The sequence below is a fragment of the Hippopotamus amphibius genome, chromosome 14, assembly GCF_030028045.1.
Source record: "Hippopotamus amphibius kiboko isolate mHipAmp2 chromosome 14, mHipAmp2.hap2, whole genome shotgun sequence".
In the NCBI taxonomy this organism is placed as follows: Eukaryota; Metazoa; Chordata; class Mammalia; order Artiodactyla; family Hippopotamidae; genus Hippopotamus; species Hippopotamus amphibius.
In genome coordinates, this window is record NC_080199.1 from 56,208,878 (window position 1) to 56,229,326 (window position 20,449).

Here is a 20,449-nt window from a genome sequence, read left to right on the forward strand (position 1 = left end):
ATTGAACCCATGTCCCCTGCATTGGTAGGCGGATTCTTAACTACTGCACCACCAGGGAAGTCCCTTAAATTTGTTTTTAAGAAAGTAGGAAATTCATGGTGGGACAAAATTCAGAAGGGGAAAGAAGAATACAAGGCACCAAACCAAAGGATCTAGAATTGAGAGGAACTGAAGGGCATTTGGAGGCTGATAGAAAAGCCAGGCTTTAAGTAATTTAATACGTGGCTGATAAAAGAGATTGATGGACTGATTCAGAATGACACCAAATGGCTTATCTTCCAAAGTCTTAAGACGATGGGCAGTAATCATTCAGTATAAGTTCTGGCATATTTGGGGAGAAAAATAGTTCTTGTTTTATAATCAGGCAAGAAATAGAAGAGCTAATAAAAGAAAAAAGTGATGTCATAGAAGATGCATATATTAATGCAATCTTGTGATGAAGATAGACTTTTAGTTTTAGAGACGTAGAATAGAATTCGGATCTGTGTGGTTTGCGTTTGACCTTTCAAGCCAAATTATGTAAGTTTAACTGCTGGATAAAATAGGGCAAGATAGAAAGTTTATTGCAAATGATCACTGATTTACACATTTTATAGATATATGTCTGGATGCCACCCAAATACAATATTAATGCTGATGCGATAGATGGCCTCCCTTAATAATGATGGAATGGTAGTGAATAAAAGAAGAATGGCTTTCAATTTGGGGGAAAAAAAACCCCCAAGAGAATAGTCAACAACTAATGCTTAAATTTGCTGCAGGGACGTTTGCAAAAGGGAAAGAGATGACTGCAGAATAAGCCCCTCTGGATCTAATTCTCAGAATGCTGTCAAGTTTCCTGCCCAGGCTCTCCTTTAAAAGCTCTTAAGATAGTGTACAGTTCAAGTTTCCCGTGAAAGACATTTCAGCTGCTTTACTTGAATATCAGTCTTCACTTCATTGATTCATTTGTGCAATTAAGAGCTATTCTCTGAGCTAGGAACCATGGTAAGTGCTGGGGCTACAGTGGTGAATAAGGTGGGTCTGGCCCTATTCTCATCTAATAGGGAGATCAGTTTGAGGCTAATTGAATTTTGAGGAGCCAGTGGCATCTGAATGGAATTATCCGACAGCAATTGTCATCATTTTCTAATTCTTGCTGGTAAATAAGACTGATGTTTGAAGAAGTAAAACAGTAATACTATATACCAGTTGTAAACTCTGCTTCATTATTAAATGCAACTTCATGATTGAGTTCTCTTCTTTTAATGTTTAGAAAACTATACATTTTGGAACTGTATACTTTATGTAATTAAACCTTATCTTTGTGGGATAATTTCTCTAAATATAAGCATTGGGCCCTGGTTCAGAAATGATATCTCTATTGAACTGGGTTAGTCCCACTAAAAACACCTTTTCCCAAAAGTATGACCTGTTAAAATAGTACCTTGCTTATGATGCGTTATACAGCATTTGGGAGTTTATGAAAGATATTTACACTTCATTTTGTTTTGTCCTAACAACTCTGAGGATTACAGGGCAGGTAAGAGTTACCTTCACCTTACAGGTAGGGAAACTTAGGCTCACAGATGTTATCACCCATTTGCAGCCACAAATCTAATAAACGGAGCCAGGAATAAAACTCAATCCAGGGCTCTTTTTAGGAGTCAGGTCTATTTCTTTTGTACTTTTTGACAGTATATTGACTGGCTGGGAAGAAAAATTGAAATGCTTTTCTCCACTTAATTCCTCAAGTTCTTATCAGAAAAAAATGTTTTCATCCTTTTCATTTCTTACTTTTTGTTTCCTAATTGTTGAATACATTTATTAACATATATTCATGATTTTCTTCGTATCAACTCATGGTTGTATGTGTAGGATCTAAAAATGAATAAGATGCAGGAGAAACAGAGGACATGAAGTTTTAAAAATTCCTATTCTACATGATTAACACTATAAGTGATGTGTGGGTGTGGTGCTGTGAGTGCACCCAGGATGTGATGATGCCCTGAGCCTTGAAGGATGATCAGACGGGGTGGGAGGTTTCTAAGAAGAAGCAGAGGAAACTATTATGAGAAGAAGGAAGAGCTCGTGTAAAAGCTTGGACATAGGGAAGCATGGAGGACTTGGGGATTCGCAGGCACTTCTCTTTTCCTCTCCTGTTAGGGGAATTTAGGACTGCTGAAGATGAAGCTGTTGAAGAAGGTGGGTCATTTATGGAAGGAAGAGTCTGTGCCCAACTCACAAGCCTTGGATTACACTGTGGGTGATAGGAAAACACTGAATGTAGTAAACCAGAGTTTGGCGGGATCAAAATTTTTTTCATGGGTAATTCTGTCCACAGTAGGAAGAATGGACTAGTGGTGGGAAACACTGACAGCACAGAGAACAAGTAGAGAACTGTGGAGTTCAAGGGAGTGAGAGGAGCTTGAACCAAGGCAGAGGCAGGAGGAGTAAACAGATGGATTGAAAGATAAGATCTGTTCTACAATAAATAATGCTTATCGTGGGGACCAATTTTAATGCTGATGATATCTTGTCATAACACCTTTTTAAAGAATTATGTATCTTTTCATATCCGTTGTTTCAACATCTCACAACAGCACATAAAGATGTATAGCATATAAAGATATTTCCACTTTAGATATTAAAGTCTGTACAACTAAAGACACTTGCCATTCAAGGAAGTCTAACAGACTCATAATGTTATAGCTTCTGTACAGGTACTCCGTACACAGACAGCTTTCCTGAACTATATATAACAAAATGGATATGGGAAAGATAGGCATAAGACAAAGAATAATTTTCTGTTTGGGAGGATGGAGTAGAAGAGACTTTAAAAAGATAGGAAAGAAGTGATTACATACAAAATATAGAGTGGTGAAAATTCTCTTGACCCATGTCTTAGTCTGTTCAGGCTGCTTTAAAAAAATGCCAAATGGTCTGAACAGTAAATATTTATTTCTCACAGTTCTGGAGTCTGAGAAGTCTAAGATCAGGGTACCGGTAGAGATAGCCCTCTTCTAGCTGTGTTCTCACATGGCGGAAGAGACAGGAGAGTGCTCCGAGGTCTAATATATAAGAGCATTAATTCCATTCATGTGGGCTCCACTCTCATGACGCAATCTCCTCCCAAAGGCCCCACCGCCTAGTACCATCAACTTGGGGGTTAGGATTGCCCCCAAACATTTAGTCCATAACAACCCGTATCTCCCATCGCAACAAATTCCGTCCCCATTCCTTAGAAGTTAAGGGGTCATGTTGGGACAAGACTAGGAGAGGCTCGAGATTCTTCTGGAATGTTTGAAGGCATCTGTAAAAGATGAGTCATCACGGACATTTCCACTTCTCCACATTGGGCTCTTCACCACACCTATTTGATGTCCCACCAGAAGCCAACATATGAAAATGTACATTTAGATAAATCAAGCAGTAACTGATGTTTCAAAGATTTTTAGCTTTCTAAATCAGCTCATTGAATGACTGTTTGTAAAGTTGCACTCTCCTCAGGACATTGAAGTAGTACACCACCAAAGCAACTTCCACTTGTGACACAGAGGTGTTTCTGAAATGTTAGGTGAAATCCTAGGACACTCATGTGTGTATAATTTAAAAGAGAAATTGCTTTTGTTTGCTTTTAGCAAAGGGTGTGAAATGAGCAAGCTTTAAGCTTTAAGACATTGGACTGCAAACAGTCTCAGAAAGCCAGATAGAAAAGAGATCTGAAAACTTTCAAAGCTTATTTTATTGAAACAACTTTTTTCAAAGCCAAATTCATTTAAATTTTTATTTTTAATATTTGGAAACTAGGTTTTTGGATTACAGTTAGGGGTTATATGACTACTGATTTTTCATGAGGGTCAGATAGTACTAAACTAATATCTGCCAGGTTACATGAAATGGCCATTAAGTGCAAATGTTTCTAAGCCCTCTTTTGAGGGAGGGGAGAGTTTATCTCTTATCCTAGAAATTGTGAACAAAATAAAATTAAAATCTAATACTTATTTTTTAACAGATTGTTAATAATAACTCTGATCATAGCTAATTCTTATGTCTGTTACTAAATTCAATTTGTTATTCTAGTTGAACATTAATATTGAATATAATAAATATTTTGATTTTAAAGAAAGATTCCTTGTTTCTTTACTTAGTTTACTTATTATTTTGAGATTTTTTTCAAACCACATCATTTTTCTCTGAACCACACTTTGCCTATATGATTATATTTGCTAGAACTGTTACAAATTAATCATTTTTGTTATGCTCCTTCTTTTATGAGAAGTGTTTGTTTAACTTGCCATGTATAAACAGAGGTTTATTTTGAGGATTAACTTTCATGTGAAAAGCTGCCTCCTAGTTAAGTCTTTTTAATCACATCTCTAGAGGAAAGCAAGCTGCTTCAGATGTTTTTTTCTTTCTTTTTTTTCTTTCTTCAAGAATTTAAAATTGACTGTTTGTATATTCTAACATAGAGACGTTTGTAAATGCATGTGTTCTCCTCAGCCTCACACATTGCAAATAAATCCATGCTTATGCAAGATTTAGAGAACATAAAGCTATATAGAAAAACATAAATTATTTGCTTTGAAAGTGACTATGTAAGGAACATCTTTAAATTAGCAATAGTCTTTTTTTTTTAAATGTCCCTGACACATTCTATTTATCTGTAAACTAAGAGAAGTAAATATTATTGCTAACTAAAGGTTCACATTAGGTCCAATATTATTATTTTTTTCTTTTTTTTTTAACTTTTATTGAGATATAATTGACATACAATAAACTGCATATATTTAATAGCAATAGTCTTAAAATCAGGATAGATAGACATTTTCCTGTCCCTCTGACTACCTCTCCCCAACCCCTCACCCAGGGAGTGCACCTCAGGGCTCATATATACTCTTTTTGCATTGTATTTGCTGTTTTTATATGCAATGAAAAGAAGCAGACCTGCTGAATGCTGGAAACCATAAAATCATTTACAACCACTCTTTTCTTTTTTTGTTTTAAAAGACAAAGTTATATACCATTTTACACTTTAAAAGTTGTTCGGGTTAACATTTATGGAGGCCTTAAAGTGTCAGCTAATGTGCTAGTTGGTGATGTTATTAAAATACATAGGACAGGGTCTTTGCTCTACGAAGGTCACAGCCTGGTGGGGCCGCAAACGGCTATTCAGTTGTCACAAGCGCTGTTATACAGGTGGGAGAAGGACGCATTCCAGGGACAAAGGTGGGAGTGCCGCTTCTTCCTAGGAGCTGGGGAAGCCTTCTGGGGCGGTGGCACTGGACCAGAGTTGAAATGATTGGGTGCTTTCAAGACAGGCAGTTGAGGAGAGGACATTTAGGACGGAGGGAGGAGCCTGGTGGGGGGCGGGCAGCAAGGAGGTTGGAAAGCACGATTCAGGGGCCTTCTCTGATATGTATAGAAGTTTGGACTCTATGCTTCAGGCAAAAATAACAGAGATACAAATGAACTTATTTACAAAACAGAAAAAGAACCACAGACATTGAAAGCAAATTTATGGTCACTGAAGAGGGAAGAGGGAGGGAGGGATAAATTAGGATTATGAGATTAAAATATACACACTTCTGTGTACAAAACAGATAACCAACAAGGACCAACTGTATAGCACAGGAAACAATACTCAATATTTTGTAAGAATGTATAAGGGAAAAGAATCTGAAAAAGAATATACATATGTATAACTCAATCACTCTACTATCTACCCGAAACTAACACAACATTGTAAATCAACTGTACTTGAATTAAAAAAGAGAGAGAGAGAGAGAATTAAGGAAGGACTACAAGCAGTGGCACATGTAATCAGGTTTTCATTTTAGAAAATTAATGACCATGTGGAGAAAAAAATATTAGGTTATTTATGCTTTTTAAAAACAGCCTAATAGAACATAAATAGACTAAAGGTTAACTTTTCTTCTCCATTGCCTTAAACAGAACTTGATAAAAATCTCGAAACACCCACTTATATAATTTGAATTGCCAAAAGATTTGTTCTCTGGATCAGTTATATTTTTATAGCATTTCAAGGCTCTGTGGTTGAGCTTTAGAATGTAGACTTTCTACCCTGGGTAACATTGGATGCTGCTGCAGGGCAGCTCACCACCTAACTCTTCCTTACTAATTCCCTTTTCTCTTGGAATCGTTTGCATCTAGTTGCCCAAGGCAAATGCTCACACTTTCCCTTGGTTCTTTTCTCTCTCTTGCCCTTCCTGTCTATCAGCAAGGCCAGTAGATTCTGCCTCCGAAATAAATCGCAACTTTCTCTACTTCTGTCGGTCTCAGTGATGCTACCACCTCAGTTCCATCTTCCCTGGTGTCTCCCTGGGACTCCTGCAGGAGCCTCGTAATTGGTCCTCCACTTTCTTTCTCACCCATTTCCCCATTCTCACTCTCCCACTTCAGACAGTTCACTAGCTTTTTGCACTTAGAGTAAAAAGCAAACTCCCCTTTGTGGCCAGCATCTCCTGGCTCTTGTCTCCCTTAACCTCATCTCTTGACACTTTTCTTCTACTCCAGCTGTTATTTGGCATCCCAGAGGCCTGCAAACACTTATTCACTTCTTCCAAGAAGCTCTTATAATTTGGTGCCTGGCAAATACTCCCTGAAGTTAATGGCATAATGATATGATAATAACACTTTCTGCCATTTATTAAATATTTTGTGTAACCCAGATAGTGTGCTAAGTGCTCTCCAGGCATTATCTTACAATTAAATTGGATGCAACAAGCTTGTAAAGCTGGCATTATTATTCCTGTATTTTAGGGGAGGAAACTGCGGCACAGGGAGCTGAAGTAACTTAACGCAGATTTATATTGTTAGGGTGTAGTGGAGCCTAGCTTGAAGTCTATCTGTCTGATTCTAAGTCGGGCTCTTTGGTACTGAAGTTTCAAGAGTATTTTGTTACCATTAAATTTTAATGCTCTCACAATTCCTGGAGGACCATCTGAGAGCAAGCTCAAGAGGGAATCTTTTAATGAGATTGAAGGTAAACATTAGTATGACCTAACTACTGTATTAGAGAAAACAATCTTTTCTTAATATTTTATGTCTTGTTGATGATAAAAGACAGTATAGTGTAAAAGTTGGAAATAAACTCTGAAGTCAAACAGACATGGGTTTTATCTCAGCATCTTCTATTCATTCATATGGATTCCCATATTATCGTATATGACATCATGTCCTAGGTATTTGAGAAACATCCGTGTGCAATCCAGTGGGGTGGATTTCACATGTTGGTTCTACAAGCTGTTTTTGTCCTGGAGGTTCACTGCATCATTACTGCTCTTCTGTGAATTCGGGATAGATGTGATCCATCTTGGACCCCATCCCAAGGGGATCTATTTGGGTCAATCCTGTGACATATTTCCTAAGGACAGTCTCGTAGAAAGGCTATAAATTTAGTTTTCTATAAATGAAGTGTCCTTCCTTCTTCCTTTCTTTCTTCCCTCCAGTTACATTGAAACATTAAATTTAACTTTATTAAATATAATAAACTCAGGGAACTTATATTCTAATAGGGGCAGCACAATAGATGATAAATAAGTAGATTACATTATACTGTTGAAGATGAAAAGTACTTTGTGTGGAGAAGTAAATAAGATCAGGATGGGGGAAAATATGGAGAATACGTTAAATAGGTCAGTAAGGTGGGTCTCATTGAGAAGGTCAGGGACTTGAAGGAGGTCCAGGAGTTGGTCAGATGGATATTTGAGGGAAAGCAGTTCAGGAGAGAGGAGGTAGTATCCAGTCCTAAGGGACATGCGTGCATGCACAAATAAAAGCAAAGCACCGTTGTGAATGGAGGTGACCAAGCGAAGGAGAGATGCTAGATGAAGTCAGAGGGGTTCCAAGGATGTTGGTGTCAATAGAATAAACTTGTGTACATACAGCACTTAGCACAGGATGTAGCCCAGAACCACAGATCCCCTGCCCACCTCTTCCGGCCACATCCCTTGCTGTTCCCCGTTGTAAGCCCTAGCCTGTGTCCATAACCAAAAACTCTGTGAAGATTCCGCAAATATCTGAGGCAGAGCTTCCTTCTTTGGGCCACCATACACCATGCTTTGAGTATGTGTTTGTTATAATAACACACAGCTGATGATAACTGACATTTAATGAGCACTTACTGTGTGCCAGGCAATAAATCCTTTACATGTATTTAAAACTTATTCCTCACAACAGCAACCCTAAAAGGTATGTCTTGTTGTCATCCCCATTTTATAGATGAATAAACAAAGGCATGAAGAAGTCTGTTGACTTGCCTAAGATCATCTAGCTACTACGTGGTGGTACCAGGAGTTGATCACAAGGTTTCTGGCTCCAGAGCCCATGCCTTCTTAACCATTACCTTATACTGCACCTCCATCCTTTCACCATTTATTGAATTTTTACTGTATACAAGTATATATGTACTTGTATATGTACATGTACTCATTACACTATTCAAAGTATTAGTTTTGTGCATGTGTCTTCCATAGTATTTATGACTGCTTTGAGGGCAGGGAACCATGTCAAATTCACCTGTGCTCTTTGTGGCTTTGCACATGTGTTCCCTTGTTGGATGGTGAGAATAAAATATTCTCTCATGTAATTTGCAAAACATGAGAAATAATATTCAAAATGTTAATGATAGTGCGTCATTAATTTTGAATTTTATTTGTTTTTGAATTTCATTTTAATCGTGTTGTTGTGCTTCTGCTTCTCCCTAGACCAGTATTAAAGAGGGACAGCTGTTGAAGCAAACCAGTTCTTTCCAAAGGTGGAAAAAGCGATACTTCAAACTTCGAGGTCGTACACTTTATTATGCAAAGGACTCAAAGGTAATTCGAGACAATACTAGTTGTAGGCACTTGAGGGCTGTGGATGGAATTGAAATTCTGGTTCTATAAACTGTTTTTATCATGGGGCTCACTGTAGCATTACTGCTCTTATATAAATTCCGTATAAATGTGATTCATCTTGGGCCAAATCCCAGGGGGGTCTATTTGAGTCAATTTCATGCCCTTTCCCCTAAGGACAATCTTATAGGGAGATCCTAGTGTAGTTTGCTTTCTTTCTTTTTTCCTTCCAAGTAAAATGAACAGTTAAATGTACCTTATTAGAAATAATAAACTCTAAATTTGGGTTTCCCCCTTTCTTGCTACTTTTTACCCCATAAATCTTTTCCTGAAAATGAGAGAGAGAACTGCTGTAGTTGCTTAAAATTCATATTCTGGTTTCAGACAAGAGTTCATATCCCAATTTTAGCACATTCCAGTGGAGTAGCTGTGGACAGCATGTTGTTGAGAGGAGGCTTAAATGAGATAATGGATTTGCAGTGCTTACATAATACCTGGCACAAAACAATTACTCAGTTATGCTAGCATTTAGAAATAAAAATCATCGTGAAATAAAATCAAGGCTTAAATAATTTTTATATAACAGCTGAATGAAATAAGAATGATATAGCTTTGGAAGAAAAGAATTGTAATGATGAGCTTCCATTTAAAACTGATATTTTACTATTCCTTCAAAAATAAACATTAAGGTGGGTACCCTCAGCTGGCCAAGCAGGCCCCTGCCTTGTTAGACCTTTGGCCAACACTAGTGTCCCCCCAAAATGGCTCCCACCCCAGGGATCAGCCCCACACACCAGAGAACCCACAGCAGTTGCAACTGGGCCTTGCAGCCAGCCACACTATCCAGCCCTGCATACAAGCACACCTTCAGCAAGTGCAGCCAAGCCACAACAGGAGGACACATGCAACCCACAAAGGGGACACTCCTGGAGCATCTGGCCCTGGTAACCAGGGGAGACCATGCTGCTGGGCCCCACAGGATACCTTTACACAAAGCCACTCTCTCAAGACCAGTGAACATAGCTGAGCTACCTAACATGTAGAAACAAACACAGAAAGTTAGGCAGAATGAAAAAACAAAGGAATATGTTCCAAATGAAAGAACTAGACAAACTCTCAGAAATAGATTGAATGAAATGGAGATAAACAACCTTCCAGATTAGGTGTTTAAAGTAATGGTCATAAAAATACTCACTGAACTCAGCAGAAGAATATAAGAGTGAGAATTTCAACAGAGATAGAAAATAATAATGGAAATGAAAAATACACCAGAGGAAACCAACAGAAGATTAAATGATGCAGAAGAAAGGACCAGTGACCTAGAAGATAAGTTAGTGGAAATGACCCAATCCTAACAGCAAAAAGAAAAAAGAAACCAAAAAATGGGGCTAGTTTAAGGGACCTCTTGGGCAACATCAGTATACTAACATTCACATTATAGGGGTACCAGAAGGGGAAGAAAAGGTGAAAAGGACAGAAAACCTATTTGAAGAAATAAAGGCTAAAAACTTTCCTAACCTGGTGAAGGATACAGATATCAGGCCCAGGAAGTACAGAGAGACCCAAAGTTAACCCAAAGAGACCCACCAGGACACATTATAATTAAAATCCCAAAATGTTAAGCTAAAGAGAGAATCTCAAAAGCAACAAGACAAAAACAGCTAGTTACATACATGGGAGCCCTCATAAGATTGTGAGCTGACTTGTCAGCAAAAACTTTACAGAAGGGAGCGACATAATATATTCAAAGTACTGAAAGGAGAAAACTTACAGCCAAGAATACTCTATCCAGCAAGGTCATCAGTCAGAATTGAAAAAGAGAATTTCCCAGACAAGCAACAGCTTGTCTACTTTGTTGTTCATCACCGCTAAACCAGTCTTACAAGAAATGTTAAAGGGATTTAAACAGAAAAGAAAAAAATTGTCACTAGAAATATGAAAATTATGAAAGAAAATATCTCACCGGTAAAAATATAGGCAAAAATATAGTAAAGGTAGTGGATCAACCACCTTCATGCTACCTTTATGGCTAGTATGAAGGTTAAAAGACAAAACTAGTAAAAGCATATATATCTACAATGATTAATTAAGAAATACACAAAGTAAGATAACATCAAAAACATAAAATGGTGGGTGGAGTAAAAATGTAGTGCTTTTAGAACATGCACAAACTTAAGCAACTATCAACATAAAATAGACTGCTATATACAGATGTTGTCATATAAAAACCTCATGGTAACCACAAACCAAAAACTGATAATAGATAAACAAACAATAGAGAGAGAGGAACAGAAACATAATACTAAAGGAAGTCATCAAGTCACAAGGGAAGAGAACAAGAAAAGAAGAAGGAACAGAAAACAACCACCAAAATAAACAGAAAATAATTAACAAAATGGCAATAAGCACTTACCTATCAATAATTACTTTAAATGTAATGGACTAAGTGCTCCAATCAAAAGACATAGGGTGACTGAAAAGATACAAAAATACCCATTTATATGCTGCCTGTAAGAGACTCACTTCAGATCTAAAGATACACGCAGACTGAAAGTGAGGGGATGGAAAATATATTCCATGAAAATAGAAATGAAAAGAAATATGGGATAGCAATACTTATATCAGACAAAATAGACATTAAAATAAAGACTGTAACAGGAGACAAAGAAGGGCATTACCTAACAATAAAGGGATCAATCCAAGAAGACATAACACCAGTAAATATATATATATATACCCAGCATAGCAGCACTTGAGTACATAAGGCAAATATTAACAGACATAAGGGGAGAAATTGACAGTAATTCAATAATAGTAGAGAACTTGAACATCCCATTATGTCAATGGATAGATCATTCAGACAGAAAATCAATAAGGAAACACTGGCCTTAAGTGACACATTAGACTCGATGGGACTTAATAATATATATAGGACATTCCACCCCAAAACAGCAGAATATACATTCTTTTCAATGCACATGGAACACTCTCCAGGATAGATCTTTTATTATGCCACAAATCTCAATAAATCTTAAAATACTGAAAACATATCAAGCATCTTTTCTGACCACAACAGTATGAAATTAGAAATTAACCACAAGAAAAACTGGAATAGAACACAAACACACAGAGTCTAAACAACAAGCTCTTTAATAACCAGTGGGTCATTGAAGAAATCAAAGAGGATATCAAGAAATACCTTCAGACAAATTTAAAATGGCAACACACTGTTCCAAAACCTATGGGACTCAGCAAAAGCAGTTCTAAGGGGGAAATTTGATAGTAATACAAGCCTACCTCAGGAAACAAGAAAAATCTCAAATGAACAGTCTAATCTGACACCTAAGGGAACTAGACAAAGAAGAATAAACAAGTGCAAAGTTAGTAGAAGGAAGGGAATAATAAAGATGAGTGGAATTCAATGAAATAGAGACTAAAAAAAATCAGTGAAACTAAGAGCAGATTCTTTGAATAAATAAATGAAATCAGTAAACTTTTATCCAGACTCATCAAGAGGAAAAGAAGGAGACCCAAATAAATAAAATGCGAAATGAAAGAGAAGTTAAAACTGACATCACAGAAATATAAAGGATCCTAAGAGGTTACTACGAAATTTATATGTCAACAAATTGGACAACCTGAAAGAACTGAATAAATTTTTCGAAACATACACTCTTCCAGGACTGAGTGAGGAAGAAATAGAAAATCTGAACAGACCAATTATTAGAAATGGATATAATGAGATAGCCATAAAAAATGAAATCTTGCCATTTGCAACACCATGGATGAACATAGATGGTATTCCGCTGAGTGAAGTAAGTCAGACAGAGAAAGACAAATACCATACAATCTCACTTATATGTGGAATCTAAAAAAAAAAACAAATGAACAAACCAAAACAGAAACAGACTTACAGAGAACAAATGGGTGGCTGCCAGAGGGGAGGAGTATGTGGGGTTGGGTGAAATAGGTGAAGAGGATTAAGAGATCCAAATTTCCAGTTATAAAAATAAATGTCATGGGAATTTAATGTACAGTATAAGGAATATAATTAATAATATTGTAATAATTTTGTATGGTGACAAATGGTTACTAGACATCATGGTGATCATTTGATGATGTATTTGATTGTCAAATTACTATGTTGTACACTTGAAACTAACATAATTTTGTATGTCAGTACAATATTATGCTTCAGGGTAAAACCAGTAAGATTTATTGCTACTGTGCCAATAGGATAATTGATCATTTCTATATTAAAAAACATGCATTTGTGATATAATTAGTAGAGTTATACACCAGGAGGAAAAAAATAAACAAACCTAATTCTTAGTTTATGCAGCTGTGGAAGTAATAACAAAATAAAATAATCTTATTTTAAAAGTCATTATGTTCATGGCTATCCCTGATCTGGCTCCATCCTGACGTCTCACATTTATCTCCAGACAGCACTGACCCCCTGATAGCCCACAGCCTTGCCCCATGGTTTCCATCCCCAGGATGATTTTTCCTCTATCTCCACTTGAAGAAATTCCCTATTTTCTTTTAAGGTCCCCCTAAAATTGTCTTCATTTCATTATTCACAAGAGAAAGAATTTGTTTTCTACTAAGAGAAATGATCTGTGACCTTCCATAGCATTTCATAGTATCTCCTCTTCCACTTCTAATAGTCTCCCTTACTTAAAACTAGTTGTGTCTATTTCAGCTCCCCTGCTAGATTTGTAAATTCCTTCTAGTCAAGGAACAAGTCTTATGGTCAGGTTGGTTGGATTAAAGTAGAGTTGCATAGCCCCCTGGAGATCTCGGAGGGTGGTGAGAGATGTTAGATAAGGGAGCCTCTTTTTCTAGCAGTTGTAGAGGAGCAATGTGCTACCATCCTCGCTGGAAGAACACTAAATGCCTGTGAACAAGGACCAGCTGACTGAAAGTGGGAAGGATACATTTGTGTACTAGAATTTCCTAATCTCTCAATTTTCTGCTTTTTAAAAGTTTTATTTCTATGGAGTTTTTACCACTGAAACTTTTTTTGATTAAAACAACTTTTAAGCATATAAAAAAAAAAATGTTGGAGCCTGCCCCCCCCCCCAAAGAATGTAGATAAATAAATTTTAAAAATCACTTTTAAGAGTATACAAGAAATGTCATCTTATATTTGCAGAGCACATGGGCCATCTCATTAGAACACATTTACAGGTGAGGATAGTCACCTTCAGAAAGTTCAGTAACTGGCTATGATCTGAGCCAGGACTAGTTCTTCTCATTGTGGGATATGTGTGAGTATGTGTGTATGTCATACAACTTAGTAGCTTCCTCATAAACAATGCTTCTAGACAGCACAGAGCGTTTTTCAGTGAAACAGTGTGCCGGGGGTTCTTTCCAGTCCTTTACTGTTTGGAATTTATGTGTTTGTTGAACTTTATGGTTTTACTCACAAAATATCACTAACTTAAGTTTTTCTTCATTTTCTATTCCTGATTCCTGACATAGCCTCATGGTTGTGACCTGATGGTAAAAAAATATATATATGTATATAGAGGAGCATTGAGTTAGGTTTTCACTTAATATATTTGTGTTCTTTTTCATTAACAGTCTCTGATATTTGATGAAGTTGACCTCTCAGATGCCAGTGTAGCTGAAGCAAGCACAAAAAATGCTAACAACAGCTTCACGGTATGGTTATATTCTGCTAACTCCCTCCTTGAAAGTTATAGAATGACCTTTCCTAAGCCGGTAGTGAATGCTCTCTTCAGTTGCCAACTGCGTGACGCGTGTGTCGGCTTTCTCCCTAACACAGTAAACTTGATAAGGACATTGTAGACTCTAACACCCAATACTTCATGATTGTTTGCGTCAATAAACCAATGTATTAAATGTATTTTTAAAAGTATGTATATATTTTTCTTTTTAGACTTTTAATTTTAGTTCTGTAAATTTGTCACCTCCCTCACAGGTAGTAGTTCAACTAATTCCACTGTTCTTGAATATTCAAAAAGTTTGCTTTTTTACCTGCAGTCTTAAAAATAGTATCTTCGTCTTTTCTTCCACTGTTACGCTAGTGGCTAAAGTTCAGGCTTTCATTTGTTCTCACTTAGGTAATTCATTTGGCAGCTCTTTAAAGAAGTATCCTCTGTTCCAGTAAATTTTTTTCCAGTTGCAAATCACGTGGCTTAAAAGACCTCACTGGCTCACCGTTGCCTGTGAGGTTGCGTCTGTAACCTGGTCGTAAAGTCCTGTAAAATCCTGCCTCAGCATTCTAGCATTGCTGATAATTATTTGTCCTCATACATCCCACCAGTCCAGCACTTCTGTCTGAGCCTAACACTTTTTCTATTCCCTCTGACTTAAATGATGCCTCCTCCATCTTTAGCTATTGAAATTCTACCAGTTCTTCAAAGCTTATCTCAGATATCCCATTTTTTCTACGTCTTTGATTACAAAAATATGAATTAAATATGAATTGAAGATCCATCATGTGCCAGGTACTAATAAACACAAGAGATTCCGAGATGAAAAAATATATATATATATATAGTACTTCCCTTAAGATTTTCACAGTATAGTTAGGTGAAGTTCATCTGGGATACTTTTTATAGCTACACTGTCCTTAGCTCCACTCAGGTGCATTGCTCTTGCTGGGTCACTGTCCCCATCCACACCGCTAGCCCCTGCCCTAGGAGGCCACCACTGTGGACAGCAGTGTGTCGTGTCCATCCCTTAGGCATGCCAGGGCAGGGAGGGCAGACAAATAAACAAGTACAGGGCAGTGTCACGATGGAGGTAAGCAGTGGTAAGGGTCGGGGGTGGAGAGGAAGCAGATGCGTTCAGATTTAGTCTTATTGATTTATGGGCATGTGAGATAATTCATGTTGTGAGTATTCCTCCCCTCCCCCCTCCCCAGGGACAGTTGAGTTTGAGAAGAGAGAGGACAGCCAAGAATAGAATCCTGGGAAAAAGTTAAAATGTAAGGTTTGGCCAATAAAGACTGAGAGAGAGCATTCTGAAGTATAGAAGGAACATCAGGAGGCAATGATTTATAAAAAGCCAGTGGAAGAGAGTTTCGAGACGGAAGTTGGTAAACATCAAGTGCTGTAGAGAGGTCAAGTCAAAGAAGAAAGGAGAAGTGTCTGTTGAATTTGTGGACCAGGAGGTCATCTGGTCACACTGATGTGAGTAGCTGCAGTGGAGGGTGGCATGGCGAATGCTAAGTGGAAAGGCAGAGAGAGCCAGCACCGATTCCCTGTCCTACAAGCTTGGCTGTTAAAAGAAGGAGCAGACACAGAGCAACAAAAATGTTCAGGCTTGAAGAGGCATTTGTTCTTGTTGTGGACCTTTTGCTTTGTTTTTTAAATGAGTTTTGACTGTGTCTATATGAAGAGAGGAAAGAATTGTTAGAATCCAAAGTTGAAGCCACGGGAGAGAAAGGGAATAATTGTTGGAGCACGATTGCTGAGGAAACTGCATGGGGTGGCACCCAGAGCACAGGTTAGGAGATTAGCCTTGAATAGGTGACAGAAAGCTTATGGAAGTAGGTGTGGGCAGGAAGTTCATATGTTTCAAACCCAAACACTACTGTTTTCTCAGTGAAATTGAAGATTAGGTCATATGCTATGAATAAGAGTTTAAGAGGGTTTGGAGGAACTTCTACAGAAAATAAGAATTGAAACTGAACAGGGACCAGTAGGCATATAGCATTTTCTTTCAGATAGGAGGAGAGAAAAAGTAAATTGGCCCAGGGTTAATGGTTTATAGCAGTGGTCCCCATCCTTTTTGGCACCAGGGACTGGTTTCGTGGAAGACAGTTTTCCAATGGACAGGCGCAGTGTGAGGGATGGTTCAGGTGGTAATGTGAGTGATGGGGAGTGATGGGGAGCGGCAGATGAAGCTTCGCTGGCTCCCCCTCCACTCTTCTCCTGCTGTGTGGAGGTTCCTAACAGGCTGAGTACTGGCACGGGCCCACGGACCGGGGGTTGGGGACCCCTGGTTTATAGGGCACATAGGACAGCAAGATGAGAAGGGATTGTTGGATGTTTGAGGGATCAGTAACGCGTTTGTCTTCCCCCTCTAAATTCTCAGTTTCTGAGAACAGACCATAAGGAATAAGGGCTGACTTTATTAATGGCTGAACAGGATCCAATAACCACTAAATACAGAGCTTCTGATAAGTTGTTGGAGGCTGTAGAGCCAAATGTTGCTTCTTCTTCCTTCCTCCCAAGTGAAGGTGGGGCAGGGTGATTAACCCATCAGGTTAACCAGTTGTCCTCCCTGAGGAGTGAACAATAGTTTTCTCCCCTGTGTGGGGACTCGGGGTGGGTGTTGTGGATAAGGGGTTCTCCCCGACAGGGATCTAGAGTTTAGTCTGAATGAGGGGTCCAAATTTTAAGATTTGAAGGATGGAATAATTTCAGATGCAGACCAGGTCTAGGATGTTGGAGTAGGTAAAGGTAAAGGGAATTGAAAAGCTAGGATTTGGGAGAAGTTCTTCAAATCCTTTGTACAACTCTTTCGTAGACCTCCAACTGCATGCAGTCTTTCCTGTTGTGTCTTTTCATAGAATTTACTGTAGTCTGCCTTGTAGTTAGTTAAGTACTTATGTTTTTCATAACTTCCTTGAGGATAGGGACTCTGTCATACATTTTTATCTTATAGCACCTTATCCATAAGTATTTGGGGATTTTTTTAAAATAAATTTATTTATTTATTTATTTATTTATTTATTTGGCTGTGTTGGATCTTTGTTGCTGCACACAGGCTTTCTCTAGTTGTGGTGAGTGGGGGCTACTCTTCATTGTGGTGTGTGGGCTCCTCATTGTGGTGGCTTCTCTTGCTGCAGAGCACAGGCTCTCAGTGCACGGATTCAGTAGTTGTGGAGGGTGGGCTCAATAGTTGTGGTGCGTGGGCTTATTTGCTCCATGGCATGTGGGATCTTCCTGGAGCAGGGATAGAACTCATGTCCCCTGCATTGGCAGACACATTCTTAACCACTGCTCCACCTAGGAAGTCCCCATAAGTATTTGTTGATTGTAATGAATAAGGTGAAAGTTCATTTTGGACATGAGAAGACTTTTTTGTTGAAATATTTTCAAGAACTTTCTTCACTCAGCCAAACACCGTTTCTGAAGTTTGTTGGATCAGAAATGTGAGAGTAAAATGTTAGGCAGATTGCTTAGAATTTTATAGCAAATCAATGTGGTAGAACTTTCCAGGATATAAAATGGAATGAGATATGTTTTCAAACAGTAATTGACAATCCTCCCTATCTTTAAATATTTAAATATTCTACCTTCCTGGGTTACAGTGACTGTTACTCATGCTGTTATTTTGGCCAGTCCGTGTCGGAGGTTATTGGTGTGTTTTGGTGGGGTTACGGCTGGAGAGTCCACAAATGGCCAGTTCCGCTTCATTCCTGTCACTCCGCCTTGCCTTGAAGTCCCTAAGGATGCTAGATTGACCAGGGACGATAATAAATGGAAAATCTGTAGTTTGTAAGTGGAAAGTGGAAAAGCTGTGCTTTACCCAAAAACCCAATGGCAAACTCTAGTAAAATGGGTTCTTCAGGGAGTGTTCTAGAGAGCAGGGCAGAAACTGACTTGGCCTGGGAAGTCATTCTGTGGTTATGAGCCAGCACTGAGGCTGCCTGAGCTTCAGGAGGAGGGGACACAGACATCTCAAGAGTGGTGTCAGAGGGTCTGCAGACATGGTTAAGACCGACCTACATGAGGATTACTTTTAAACAGTCCTATGCTCCCATCCCCAGAGTTAATAATTGTCTTGTTTTTGAGGTTGTCTAAATTGCCTCAGGTATTATATTAGTTTGCTGTTGTTTCGTAACAAATCACCACAAACGTAGTGGCTTAAAACAATGCCTATTTATTATCTCACAGTTTCTGTTGGTCTCACAAAATAGCTGGATTCCTCTGCTCCAGGTCTCACAGTGTTGAGATAAATAGATATGATAAATTTTTACACACACACACACTTTTTAATTACCTTACATTGGGCTAATTTTGACGTAAGTTTGAATTTCTGGTTTTACAAGTGTCTTCGGCAGTAGGCAACAGCAACAGCAAAACCTACTGACGTCAAAAGCATCTTCTGTGACATTAGGTGTCAGCGATGTGATCGGGGAACGGAAAAGAACAATTCCTGACAGCCTTATTGGCATTCTATGAGTCCTTAGGTTAATGGTCACTATTAATTCACTTGTAGGTTAAATTCTACCATGACACTGTCTATGATTGTGGAATCAATAAAACATTCTTAATTTTTTTGTCCACTACTAATTGTTCATTTCTTTTTTATTTGATTGATATTTGCATGGTGTTTTGGGGGTTTTACTTTCACTTTAACATTTTTATCTTTAACGCACCTCTGTATGCGCTGTATGTGAACGTGCTCTTCTTGTTTTAGACTGGATAGAATTGATTTCTCTTTGGTCACACCAGTACCCCCCAGGAAGGGATCGTGGATCCCCTGATGTCTAACCCAGGGCTCTTTCCTACTGCGCTGTGTTCTTTCTGTCTGGATAGACTTTGCCTCTGTTCTCTTTCTTCTCACATCTACTGCTCTCTTGATCTCTTTCTTACTAATCATGGCGTGTGTATCCCCAGCTTTTTTGATTTTTTCCAGTTGCAGAGCTTAGACTGTGAAGTCCAACAGCCAGGGTTTGGGTCATGGCTCTGCCATGTCTAGTTAGGATAAATAAGTTAACTGCTCTAAATCTCAGTGTCCTTGCTTTTATTTTTTTAAGCTCTTTATTGGAGTATAATTGCTTTACGCTGTTGTGCCAGTTTCTGCTGTACAAGAAGGTGAATCGGCTGTATTTATACATATATCCCCATATCCCCTCCATCCTGTGACTCCTTGTGTCCTTGCCTTTAATTGAAGGTAATAATGGTATCTGCCTCATAGGTTATGAGGATTAAATGAAATGGGATAATGCATCAAAACACCTAGCGCAGTGATGGGTACATGAAGCTTTGTTTTTGTTTTTGGGTTTTTTTAAATTAATTAATTAATTTATTTATTGGCTGTGTTGGGTCTTCGTTGCTGCACATGGGCTTTCTCTAGTTGCTGTGAGCCGGGGCTACTCTTCATTGTGGTGCACGGGCTCCTCATTTTAGTGGCTTTTCTTGTTGTAGAGCACGGGCTCTAGGCACATGGGCTTCAGTAGTTGCGGCATGTGGGCTCAATAGTTGTGGCTCATGGGCTCTAGAGCACAGGCTCAGTAGTTGTGGTGCACGGGCTTAGTTGCTCCATGGCATGTGGGATCTTCCTGGAGCAGGGATCGAACCCGTGTCCCCTGCATTGGCAGATGGATTCTTAACCACTGCGCCACCTAGGAAGCCTAGTACGTACAGTTTGATACGTGCTGGTGGCTACTGTTATCATGAACTTAGTCATCCCTTGATTCCCTTCACAAGTGAAAGTATTGCCAACTTTTAAAAGTTTGGGAATTTTGAAAGAGAATATGGATGAACTTTATCTTGAGAAAACATACCATCCTGCCTATCTCTCAGAGGTGCAGTGAAGATTTATTTCCACTTTTATCTCATATTAATAAATATTGTTGGGAAAAGCAACCATTTTGTAATGAGTGAAAATACAGTTGTTCC

The 20,449-nt window shown here is 38.5% G+C and overlaps 1 protein-coding gene across 13 annotated transcripts in view; it reads left to right on the top strand.

Annotated features, from left to right (window-relative positions):
• The window catches only part of DGKH (diacylglycerol kinase eta), a 182,611-nt gene that overhangs the window by 65,370 nt on the left and 96,792 nt on the right, over positions 1 to 20,449 (top strand). For 12 of the 13 annotated variants that reach the window (XR_009049070.1, XM_057707879.1, XM_057707880.1 and 9 more), the window contains exons 3-4: positions 8,709 to 8,819; positions 14,427 to 14,507. The exons of the other annotated variant lie outside the window; for it this stretch is intronic. Coding sequence is in view for 11 of the 12 variants with exons in the window: in XM_057707879.1 (XP_057563862.1) it covers positions 8,709 to 8,819; positions 14,427 to 14,507 (192 nt within the window). In the remaining variant the exon portion in view is untranslated. The remainder of the gene's footprint in view (positions 1 to 8,708; positions 8,820 to 14,426; positions 14,508 to 20,449) is intronic. 13 annotated transcript variants of the gene reach the window in all.